Raw genomic sequence first — 13,390 nt, forward strand, 5'->3', positions numbered from 1 at the left:
CCACTGAGCCACCTAGGCGCCCCACCATTAAGTTTTTGTAAAGTGAGAAACTGTACTAAAATTTTCCATGATATTGGTATATTCTTTTTTTTTTTTTTTTGGTATATTCCTTTTGTTTGTTTTTGGTATGGTAGTTTAACAAATGAGCAGAGAAATGAGGAAGTCACTATATATGAGCATAAAATTATAGTTGTTTATGAAATAACTAATTTAACAAATATTTAGCAAATAATCTGCCAGGCATGATACCAAGTGTTCAAAAATGGTTAAGAAGGGGGCGCCTGGGTGCCTTTGGCTCAGGTCATGATCCCAGGGTACTGGGATCAAGCCCTGCATCGGGCTCTCTGCTCAGCAGGGAACCTGCTTCCCTTCCTCTCTCTCTGCCTGCTTCTCTGCCTACTTGTGATCTCTGTCTGTCAAACAAATAAATAAAATCTTTTTTAAAAAAATGGTTAAGAAGAGAGATATGATTCCTGTCCTCAAAAGTATATAATTTAGTAAAGGAATAAATGTAGATGGAAGCAGAAATTCTGATTTTACCCTGTTTTCTTTAATTGTTTTATATTTTTATAATTGCTTCTAGAATAACAAGCAGCCTCCTTTAAAAAATAACATACTGCTCCTCGGGATTTATCTCAATGACTCTGGATATTGAATCTTAACATTGCAGTAGTTAATTTCTTTTTTTATATACTCGATAGAAAGCTTTAAGCAACATGTAAATTTATGTAAAACACACACACTTATGCTAAGAAACATACAATTTATCCCCGGACTTAATTTGGAAAAATCTGGCACCTTTAATTTTACTAGGAATATGTGACTTGTGTTAATTGGAACCAAGAAAAATCATGACAATTTATTTAACTTTAAAAGGTGATATGAGCAGCTTTCTTTAAAGTGAAATTTCTATAGTACTTATTATATGAGGTTTGCCTTAACTGTAAGATCACCATTCATTATTATGATTTGGTATACAAAACCCCAGTATCTTTCTGATTTTCCTCATGCTCAGTCCCTACCTGGAATGTCTTCTTCCCTTTTGCTTCTTCTCCCTGCTTTTCTTTGTATCTTTTTTAAAGATTTTATTTATTTAATTGATAGACAGAAATCACAAGTAGGCAGAGAGGCAGGCAGAGAGAGGAGGAAGCAGGCTCCCTGCCTAGCAGAGAGCCTACACAGGGCTTGATCCCATGACCTGGGATCATGACCTGAGCTGAAGGCAGAGGCTTTAACCCACTGATCCACCTAAGTGCCCCTCTCCCTGCTTTTCTGCAATACTTCTACTCTCCTGTAGGACTAGTTTAGGCACCCCCTGCTCAGTGGGAAATGTGCTCCTTCCTCTCCCTCTGCCTCTCTCCCTGCCCTTGCTCTCTCTCAATCTCTGAAATAAATAAAATCTTAAAAAAAAAAAAAAAAAACCACACACACACACACAAAACACATACAAAAAAAAAACTAGGCTCAGATATTATTTAGTTTGAAAATCTCCTTTGCTTCTACAGGTCAGATAATGTTTAACTTGGACTGAATTCCCTCAACACACTTCTTCCATTGCTCTTGCCACACAGCAGCAGCTTATATGCCTTCTCCTCTGTTGAGACTATTCTCCTCAAAGGCCCTGCTCTATCTCAGTTGTATTCATATACCTCCCATAGTGTGTTTGTTATTGCTTACTATAGAACCCTCAGTTCCTGGACAGGTGCCTAGTGTACAGGTGCTTAATAAATCTTTGTGGTACTGAGATAAATTCAGAATTCGTCTACTATACACTGATAAAATACTCTATAGAGTCATTAATTCTTTGTTAAAGATAAAGGTGTTGTGATTTACAAATTCTCTAAGTTGATCTTTTCCATTTCTTTTATATAAGGGATATCAGATGAAGAAAGGAAGTGAATAATAATAGCCCAATAGCTATCTCCAAAATTTCCTCTTCCTCCTTTTACAAGATAGAAAACATTCTTGAGAGGCTACCTACTGACTTATTAATTCTAGATTCGTAAAGTTCACTTTTGTATTGCAATATGATAAAAATAGTGCATGAAAGAAACTAGAGAATTTTGAAAAGCTAAAAGCTAAACACATCATAATACTTAGGCATGCTTAGAATTTAACACAAAACAGATGCAGAAAGAGAAATTGCCAAATAAAAGTAGAATTTCAAAGATATCTTGAAAATAATGGTCTCTCAAAAACCAACTCTTTGAAAACCACTTTGAGAAATAATATAGGAGTCAGTCTAAAACACAATACTTACATATCAATAGTGTTTCAAAATGTAAACTTAACCATGTTTGCTTATAAAAATCCTAAACCTTATGTGGTATTAGAGAATAAGGACAGTCTTTTATTTACTAAGGCTTTCAGAAACTAAAAAGAATAATCTTCTTTTATATATTATTCTTATAAGCTGGAAATCCTAATATCAAGGTCTTTATTATATTATGGATTTCATCCCTCTGCAGGTTAAGTTATATTCCCTGGCTTCATAGATACATATAGGGTACTTTTTAAAAATAACAGAAAACTTATAAAACATGTCAGCATTGCCTCAACATGATAACTAGAATCCATTGTGTGTTTCTCTTTTATTATCAACTCCTGTGGTTATTATAAAAAATTACTTTTAGTAAAATATCTAAAATATTTAAATTTTCTTGTGAAGCAAAATGAATAGAACTATTGAAAATTGATGTTCTTTATAACTTTAATAGAAGTTAGAAACTTTCCTTGGTTAACAATAATAAAAAAGATTTAGATTTAGAGAATATAGTTGACATCTGTTTCTAAGTGACCTACTCTCAATGGCGGGTTTTTAGTTTATCTACTCCTACCTTTGCTGATTCCCTTAGCAACTCTACAAATATTTATTTATTCTCTAAGATAATTTCTTCCGAAGAACAGTTGTGACCCTTGTTCTCTACATTCTTTGCCTCATTTTCAGCAGTAAAAGCAATGCAACATAATGCATCTCATAACCATTTTGAGAGAATGTTCAAAAGACTAAAAGAAGTTGATAAAATTAGGTTCATACACTATAAAATGATACAATTACAGCAGCCAGAAGAGTGAGCTTTAATTAATGGGAAAACACACCCACAGAACATCTGAAGAGGCAAGTACAGGAAGATATTTTAAGATGTTTTTCAATTCATTCTCAGCAACTTTTGTAAGACACTTTTTTTTTAAACAATTTGGCGATTTGCTCTTACAGAAGAGAACAGATGATTTTAATGTTTTAATAGTGATAAAATAAGGAAGGTTAAAAATAGGCTGAGTTGCCCAGCTACAGAGGTAAAACTATAGAAAAGAAATAATCTCTTTATGTCTTTAATTTTCAAAATGACATAGTGAAGAATTACAGATATTATTCATCATATCTTTGTTTTGAAACATCAAACCATATTTGGAACAGTATTCATGGCAATGAAGTTTTAAGCTCAAAGAAGCTCAAATGATAACGGTAGCTGTGTCATAAATGTGCCTGTGTTGTTCCCTCATCTCTCTCCCTTCATGGGCTGAGTGCTTTATATATGTATTACTTGCCTGATTCACAATGTTGTTGTATGAGTTGAATGAAATAATACATATAAAAGAGGAAGGGTAAAAGTTCACTTCATGATGTAGAAGTCAATTTATATATTTTAGCCTAAGTCTTAACTGGATAATGAAACTGCTTTAATTTTATTCTGAAATGATTAACTAAACATTTGAAGAGCCTGGTTGAAGAGTCTGATTTGTAGGCTTATCTTTTTTTTTTTTTTTTTTTTTTCCCTTTTAATTTATTTATTTTTTTTTTCAGCGTAACAGTATTCATTCTTTTTGCACAACACCCAGTGCTCCATGCAAAACGTGCCCTCCCCATCACCCACCACCTGTTCCCCCAACCTCCCACCCCTGACCCTTCAAAACCCTCAGGTTGTTTTTCAGAGTCCATAGTCTCTTATGGTTCGCTTCCCCTCCCCAATGTCCATAGCCCGCTCCCCCTCTCCCAATCCCACCTCCCCCAAGCAACCCCCAGTTTGTAGGCTTATCTTTAAAAATATACATAACGAACATATTTTTGGCAAAGTGACAGGAGATGGCTCACGATGGTAGTTTACAAATATGAGGAAAAAAGTTGCATATTATAAATGTAATCACATAATTATAGTATAAACTTGATAGGAGTGAGTGATTTTAGATTAGTATATGCAAATATAACCAACAATGAGAATAATTGACCCAAAAATTTTAGATCAAATGAAGGATATTTACTATAATTTAACACTAAATTTACTGAGAAAGTAGAAATTTAAAATATATTCCTTTTCTTCTTTTCTGAAAAACAACCACAAATAAAAACAAAACCAATTCCTACATCATACTACATCATAGAGTATCTGTTAAGTACCTTTTGAAAAGTACATTTGAAAAGAATTAAATGAAATAATATTTGAAAATTTAGCATGTCGCCATATATCTTATAGGCATTCAGTGGATGAGAGCTATTATAATTATTTTTAGTATTATTCATCTCTGTTTCCAGTGCTTTCTCAGTTTGGTGGCATTTGCCATTATCGATGTCTAAGGTCAGAGTTTCAGAGAAGCAGTCTCTGAGATAGATACTCCATTAAGGAATGACTTTGGGATCAACATTTGTGGAAAAAAATGAAGAAAGTGGAATTGAGCAGGTTGGGTGTTTAATTATAATGCATTCACAGCAAAGGTTTCAGCTTATCCATTATAACCATCCCTAGACATTCATCATCCCTATACTTGGGCATGGACTGGAGAGTTGGGGCATAACTTGAATCAGATATCTCTTTTTGGCTAAGGGCAATTCCCAGAGAGGGGATCTGGTGAGAGGCAGCAACCACCAATAGTTTCAATGGCTTGGGAAAGGAGTACCTCAATTTTGAAAGGAGAATCTGGGCAATACACCATGGTATCTGCCACAAAGGCCGATGGTATCCTCAGTTAAAATGGACACAGTTAGTTTCCTTCCTAATGCAATCAATATGAATATGAAAGAGAGCTAAATACAAGAAAACAAGAGGAAGACAGAGGTATTTAAAAAAATTGTCAAGATTTGAATAGCATCCTCTTAAAAAATAAATAAAAGCAAAATGTGTGCAAAATTGGAGTATTGAGAAAAGAAGAGTATTAGTGTTTGATGATAATTTAGGTGTTCATTTCAGTAACTTGTCTTGAACATTTGATAAGCCTAGAAAACTACAATCTGATGATTTAAAGAGACTTTTATTTACTTACTTATTTTAAGCAGTTTAGTCCATATATACTTTATCATATATACTTCATAAAGATATTTGCTGCCTTATAAAAATAAGTCTTTATTATATTGGGACAGGGAAGTAGTTCCAGAGTCAAAATCCACTGATTACTCATCCATGTACAGTTGCAAGATAATTGATAGAAATTTAGAGCAATAATGATTCATGATACAATGGAAATTCTGAACTGAAACTCAAAATATTTGGAGTATTTTGTGTGAAAATTTATATTAGAAGTTTGTTATGTATATTTAAAAACTAGTAAGTCTAAGTAATTCATTATTGAAAGTGATTTAGAATTAGGTGACAATTTATTTTAGTAAACTGGATCAGTAACATAGTTGCAAAAATTTATTGGGGTCTACCAATGGTCACATTTCTAAAGAAACAGTCACTTTACTCCAGATTAAATTCATCCTTTGGTTGGATTAAAACCAACCAACCCAAAGAGAATGTAGTATTATAGAAATACCATTAAAATTAACACATACATGAGATGGAAAAATAATTTTGGAGAAAAACAAAATTTCCAAAAGGAAAACAATTACGGAATCCTAGATAAGTTAGCACTTCTTTTTTTGTTTTTGTTCTGTTTTCTGGTTTTTTTTTTGTTTGTTTGTTTGTTCATTTTTTTCAGGTAAGCACTTAATCTCTGGAAATAGTGAGCTAATAGCATATTTAAATTCTGGAATTTATAATCCAGGAAAGCGAATTCTATTAAGAGGTAAGGAGTGTCTTCTATTTCTCATTCCCTCCTTTCCCAATCTAATAACTTGAAACATCCCAACTGGCTCTGATGAGAATCTCTAGAAAGTATGGTATTTTATCCCGAGAGATCACAGAACACAGGCTATTGATAGGATTTTTCCCAGCATAGCCTACACTAAAATTGCCTTCCTCTATCAAGAAGCTTTATTTTTCTTTTCACTCTCTCTCAGATAAACAATAACAAACAAGTAAACTTGTAGTTCTTCACTAAAAAACACGGAAGAGAAACTAGTAACTTCTCATATCATCCACATGCTATGAAAATGTATCATAAAGGTAAAACCACAGTCAAAAATGGACCTTTAAATGAACTAAAAGGCTCTGTAACTTCACTATAATACCACACCCAGAAAGTTTGTTTCTGTGGACTATATTCAAATGAACAAAGTGAGTCCCATAATTTGGATGGCTAAAGCTATCTTTTTATACATGATAATGGTGGAAGCATTACCAGATTCTGCTCCATTTGACCAACTATGAATCAGCATAAATGGAGGTGGATAATCAACATGGTGTTACTACTCAGCTGTGACCCTGGTGGTATTATGACTCACAGATTACCCAGATGACATCCCCAGGAACTAGGGAAGGGTCTTCCAATAATCAACTATCTTAGAGGTTACCTAGGCAGTCACCTTTCATTCAGTTCCAAATTTGCTCAAGTGAACGTTCGATTTTGTGTCAAAAATGAAAAAGCAAGGAAATAAACTATTCTGTTACAACAATGAGATTTAATTATATTAAAAATCTCTGAAGTAATGCAATAGTTGGCTAAGCAGAGAAAATGCTTTACATCAAATTGTTTTTTCATTCAGCAAAGACTGACTGAGTAGTTATTCTGTGGACATCCATAGTGCAAAGTAATAAAAAATAAAAAAGCATATTTCTTTCTGATTTTAGGGATCCCACAGTTTATCTTGTTCATGAATGTATAAAATGATATAGAATAATAGATTTTAATGGCATATATTGTTCATGTTCATAGGACTACATGAAACATGTACACATACTAAAGAAGATGGGCATTCTTTTTTTGCTATGTGAACTGCAACTACTTTGAAAGAGTAGTGAGTGGGTGGAGGATTTTCTTTTAATCTAACATAGACAGGGAGAATGAATGTGGCACATTTTCCTAGAATGGTCTGAAAATTTTAAGGTCTTTGAGAATAATCTCTCTCCTTCTTAGAGATGAGATTTGATTGGTGATTATTCTGTCCTATTAAAATGACAAAGTGACTTCTTTTGTTAGATTAGGTGAAAGATTAAGAAAGAGGTTATAAAGCAAATATGTGGCAGCCAAAAGTTTGCAGCTGAGAACAGAAAGCTGGTGGGTTACCAGGACATTGGAATTCACAGCAACACTGAGATTCAGGAGGCAAGTAATCAGGTGATGAGGAAGGACAAGCCCTTTGTCAGGCAGGGAGAAGGTAGGGCTCAGAGTCCAGGAGGACATACTACTTGAAAGTACAAATATTACTACTGAGTAGAATGAGACAAAGAAAATGTGTGCCTTTGACAGTTACTGATCTTCTGCTCTTTCACACATTCCCTGACTAGTTACAAAGACCTCCACGATTTAGACCTGCTAATATGATGATGAAGAAAGTACAGCCAATGCTTCAGACATCCTCAGAACTTTGTGCCTTAGCAAATCCTGGCAGTGTGTCTGATGATTTCATTCACGTTTACAACATTAATATTGACCCATCAGGAAAGAAAATGATACCGCTGAGCATGTACTGAATTCCATTCTGAGACTTTTACAATGCTTAGGAAATAGATGTTAATTCCTAAGAAGGTAAACTAGCAACAGAAGTAACCATAATAGGAAGATTGACATAGGCTAGAACTATTCAGCTAATGTAAAATCCTTACAACATTAAAGAGTTTGTATTCTGGTCCCTTTTCATGTATCTAATATTCCACAAAAACCATGGATATGAATCAAGTATGTTCCTTTATGGCTTCTATTGTTGGTATACAGCGTATCATAGTTACTCCTATCTTCCATGGCTCTGACATTCAGATCTGGTTGGTAATGGAGTGGACTACTTCATAGGAGTAAGTTCCTCATCACCAAAAATGTCCCATCAGACACTAATTTATTGATGGAATATCAATCTAGGACAAACTCTATAATCTCCAGTATCCCTCACAGCCCTGAGATACAGTATATTTTCCTATCTTAGGTTGCCTTTCTCTTTCTTCTTTTCCTATCCTGATGAACTCTATGTCAGGTAGCACCTTCTCCTCAAATAATACTACTTTCATATAATTGTTATGAGGAATTGACAAACTAGTTTGTGCACTATTATATATATATATATATATATATATATATATATATATATATAATCTGAGTACTTGGCATATAGTAGGTGCTCAATTCATTTACTCTTTTTCTTCCAAAATGATAAAAATTCACATTAATCTGTTTCTTTTATGGCCTCCAAGAATATTCAGCTGTAATAAAAAAAATAGCAACTATTTTTATAGTCATATTTTTCTTGCATTACCTAGTATTCTACATTGTTTATATTTCTTAAAGACTAGAACCAAATCATCATTTTTTAATTTCCCACAGTTTTTTGACAATGAATGAACATATATGGTCAATGAATATGGATAAGGTAAGCTTTATAAAAAAGAACCAATAAATAATGCAGTTTAAAAAATCACACTGGGGCACCTGGGTGGCTCAGTGGGTTAAAGCCTCTGCCTTCAGCTCAAGTCATGATCCCAGGGTCCTGGGATCAAGCCCCGCATCGGGCTCTCTGCTCCACGGAGAGCCTGCTTCCTCCTCTCTCTCTACCTGCCTCTCTACCTACTTGTAATCTCTGTCTGTCAAATAAATTAATAAAATCTTTAAAAAAAATCACACTGTATTTAATCTTGTCTCCCTAACTTAGTACTCATGTGGCTTGGAAAAGTCTTGTGTTTTAGTTTCCTCATTAAAAAAATGGGGTCAAATATCCCTACTATGCCTTCCTGGTTATATTGTTACAACCAGAGAATTGGGTAAATATGAAGGACCATTCAAGTAATGCACTTTTATTTGTTTGCCCATTTAGTTACTACTTAATATGTTCAGAGAATTCACAATGGAAAGCAGACCATCCTAATTACAGATATTTGGATTTTTTCTCTTCCAAAAAACAGAGCAAATTACATGCTACCATGATATTCAGTGCAACTATTCTTTAGACTTTATAAAAATTAAAGAAAGCTGACATTTCTTTTTTTTATGTTTTCTTTTTTTTAATTCATTTTTGAAAGCTGACATTTCTAATGAACAATTAGGAATTTCAAGTTAATGGAAAACAATGGGTCACTACAGTTCTCCATTAAGACTTCAGCTTTGGGGTTACCTGGCCATGCTCAGGTGCTGTCCAGACATCCTGAGAATATAAAGACGTTCCTGCAGAACTCTGACCAACATAAGCTATGATGCCAAAACACAATTGAAAATGCCTTATTTGGTAATAAGGTGGTAATTTAAGAACAAAGCTTGTAATGGTCAACTCCTCATTGCTTAACCAGAATGAATATAAAATCCACAAGCTGTTCGATTCCTGCTCCCCAGAGTTGTCTGAACTATCTTTCTAAAAAACACAAATCTGAATCTCTTGAGTCCCTGCTACATTCCAAATACAACTCCAGTTCCATGGCTTGGAAATCAGTGCCTTTTACAATAAGGTCTCTGCTGCCTTTAAAAAAAAAAAAATTATTAAAAAAATATTGACTTACTATGACTATGTGCCCTCACTGTGCTGTCAGGGCAGGCAGTTCCTCACTGCTCCTGAAACATCCTCTAAACCCTTCTGCCAGACTGCCTTTGCTTTACCTACTCATTCTGCCTGAGATGCAGTTCATTCGAGTAACATCCTACCATCTAGGTCAGGTGCAAATTCCAGCTCCTGCTGGCCATATGCACAAGGTTCTCTGGGGACAACAGTTACAGCAGATCACTAGCTCATCCTGCAGTCTCTCCTTTAAATTGTGCTCTCCTAGAGGTGAAGGTCCTTTACTTTGATCCTCCACAGTAGCTAGCTTGTGAAACTGAATTGAATTAAAAACTTAAGAATAGTGTCACTAATTTGCCACATTTAGTTAATTCATATCATTGCCAAAAAAGTGACTGGGGTGAATTGGATTAAATGTTTATATATGTACTAATGGATTGCTTGGACCCTTTTAACAGTGGCTTTAGTAATTTGGATTCACTTCAAATCAGTCAAATTCCTGGATTTATAAAACATGGAGCAAGTAAAATGGGCAAGGGAAATAGAAACATTTTCATTATAGATGTTTTAATTTAAATTTCAAAGCAATAGCTATTGCTTTTTTTTTTTAACTGGATGTGATTATATGTTTATCTACTCACTCTCTTTTAATGCAGTCTGAAAGCTGTCTTATTTAAAACAAAAGTGTATTGAAACATTGTATACAGATTTTATGATAGCTACACATAAACAGCTTTATCTAAAAAACAATGACTGTGTAAAAAAGACACCAGCACAATTAGCTGAAAAGTAAAGAATTTCATTAAGCTATATATTATCATCTACGAGATGTCATTGGTACTTTTTCCCTCCCAGAGATTTGGTTGTTTCAGTTGACACTTCGCAGTGTTAATGTTAAAAAATATACTGCCTTTTCTTTTCTGAATTATCCCTCTTCAATCACCCACTGCTGGTTGAGGTTCCAGGGTAGTTAATGCAATCAAAGGCACACTCTTCCTTGCTTGCATCACTGAATCTGTTTGGTTTTCTTACTGTGCTGCCCTAGCTTAGACCCCTCAGATCTCTTTAATGGCTCTCCTTAGAAACTCAGAGTAGGCCATAAAACACCTTCCCTTCTGAGCTCTGTCCTGTCCCTCCTATTCCCAGAGTCTTCAATTGGCTTCTCAAACAGAATATAGCCCGCAAGTCCAGAGACCTTCCCAAACCTCCCTTTTACATAACTCTGTCATTTCTCCTTCTAAAACATATGATTTTAGGAATAGAATGTTTTTTTCTTTTTTCTATCTGCATCCTCAATGTCATAAAATGGAATTCTCTCCAGTGTATGTCCTTGAAGCCAGACAAGGCCAAATCAGTGTTTGAGGTAATTGAGAGAAAGGGGAAGAATTTCTTTTACACCCTGCAGGTTTGAAGCTTCCCAAAATTTTTAAGTACATATGTATTTCTCTTAATTATTCTGAGTACACTAAATATGATGTATGCTAAATTACCTTAAAGCTAACTACTTTTTCACTTCTCAGTAGGATAATTTGCTTTTTTCTTCTATTCTATAGTTCCTTATCACTTCTATAATCCAGAGCCTAATTTTAACATGGCTTGTAACCATATGGGTTTTCATGGAGTAAGGAGTCAATTTTGTACTACTTAAGGGCAAGAAGTGCATATGTATAAAGAGGGAAACAGCAGGTATTATTAACTCCCAACCTCATGAAAATTGCTACAAAGGAATGATATCAAACCAGAGTAATAATGTTTAAGAGACAGAAACAAGAATTCATACAATTTTACCAGGACAATTAATTTCTTTGTTGGTATTTTAAAATAAGGGACATGTTTATATGGAAAAAATATTCATTTTAGACATATTTTTACTTTATACATCTAATCACCCAAAATGAATGTTTACAGACAATTGTAAGAAGATGTATTTTGATGGTATATTTTTTTGTTTTCAAATGTGATTTTTTTATACCACATTTTTCTGCTTCCATTTTATTTGTTCACAATCTTGAGAAATTGTTAACCCCATGTAAGGGAAAAGGAAAAGTCACAAATCAGAGGAAAATGAATTTAATTTAACATTCTCTAAATATTTTACATATAACATAACCATTAATAATTAAAATTAATTTATTTGGTTAGATCTAAATAATGTAGTTGGTAATTATTTTTTACATATAGTTTCTCCCATTATTTTCAAAGTAAATCAGGATGAAAATATAAATGTAGAAGAAAATGTTTAATTTTGGTTAAAGTGCTGAATCCAACAAAGATAGCTCATCTTTATTCTTCTACTAATATAAATTTATCAAATTCTAGAGTGAGAAGGGACCTTAGCAATTTTTGGGTGCAAATCTTTCACTTTACTTCTCTATGAGTTTAATGCCCAGGAAAGCCAAGTCATCGGCTTTTTGTTACAAAGCCGATTAGGGATTGAGCTGATACTTGACCCAGAAAATTCCTGACTTTGGGTCTAGAACTTTTTTCACTGTATCATAGTACCTGTAAAATAAAATTCAATATAAACTGAATTTTATTTGGTCTTACTACAGCTGTGGTTTTTTAGTGCTTCCCAAAGTGTTTAGAGAAGAATGAATGGATATTAATAAGTATAAAGATGTATTTTAAATTGGGTTCGCAGGCATAAATTGCATTTGGATCCATCTCTTTGGCCAATGTAAAAAGGATATTTCAGCCAAAATATTTGTTACCCCAGTTCCATCATCCTTCTCTCTCTCCCTTTGTTACTATATCACTCTTTTATCTTAAACAAGAGTGTGGAGGAAGCAGGTCTTTTTCACTTCTTTATTGAGAACACTGTGGTGTTCTATACTAAAGGATTTGGTTCAAAAGATCCCCACTTCATTTAGTTGATTGCCACATAGATATTACAAAGAAAGGATTGATAGACAAGAAATGAATATACCTATGAAAGCTTATCTAAGGTTGGTATGTATTTTTGACTATTGGTTGCATGTTTAAGCTCTGTCTAAGCTCATGTTTAATTCCTCTGAGGAATTAAAGAATCTCCAAAATCACTATTTCTTGAGGAGTAGGACAAGCAGGTTTATTTCATTTATTTATTGAATCATAATTACTGGTAAGACTGCTTAAATAACACTAGTATGTAGCAATATAACATCTAAGAAGTAAAGTGCAAATATTGATAATATTAATCAAATGAATAAAAGTGGGAAAGAAGCCAGATTTGTATAATGAAGTATTTTCAATTTTTTACTAGGTTTTAAAAAAATACTTTCAATTCGATGTAACATAAAATAACAAAGTAATTGTTTGAATCAAACTGATTTTTTTCCTAGATAAGAAAGTTCTACATTTGAGTGTAAGTTTTAAAAATTATTAGTACTCAACAAATAAAAATGTATTAACTTACAGCCCTGATGCTTTCAAAATGTCCACCTTCTTTCTCGAAATCAATAGGCTGTCCTTTTAATGTCCAGTAGAAAGTAACATCCAAACTAGCATCGTGAATTGCTTTGCAATTAAGGACAATGCTTTCTCCCACTGTTAACTCTGTTCTTTTAGGAGTCAGTTCTATTCTTGTAGGTTCTACAGAAATAAAAATATATTAATTAACATAAT

The 13,390-nt window shown here is 33.7% G+C and overlaps 1 protein-coding gene across 1 annotated transcript in view; it reads right to left on the minus strand.

Moving 5' to 3' along the window:
* The window catches only part of CNTN5 (contactin 5), an 867,308-nt gene that overhangs the window by 161,745 nt on the left and 692,173 nt on the right, over positions 1 to 13,390 (minus strand). Inside the window, exon 13 of the mRNA XM_046016150.1 lies at positions 13,182 to 13,357. Coding sequence (XP_045872106.1) covers positions 13,182 to 13,357 — 176 coding nt within the window. The remainder of the gene's footprint in view (positions 1 to 13,181; positions 13,358 to 13,390) is intronic.

This window comes from Meles meles, chromosome 8 (assembly GCF_922984935.1).
Source record: "Meles meles chromosome 8, mMelMel3.1 paternal haplotype, whole genome shotgun sequence".
NCBI classification, from domain to species: Eukaryota; Metazoa; Chordata; class Mammalia; order Carnivora; family Mustelidae; genus Meles; species Meles meles.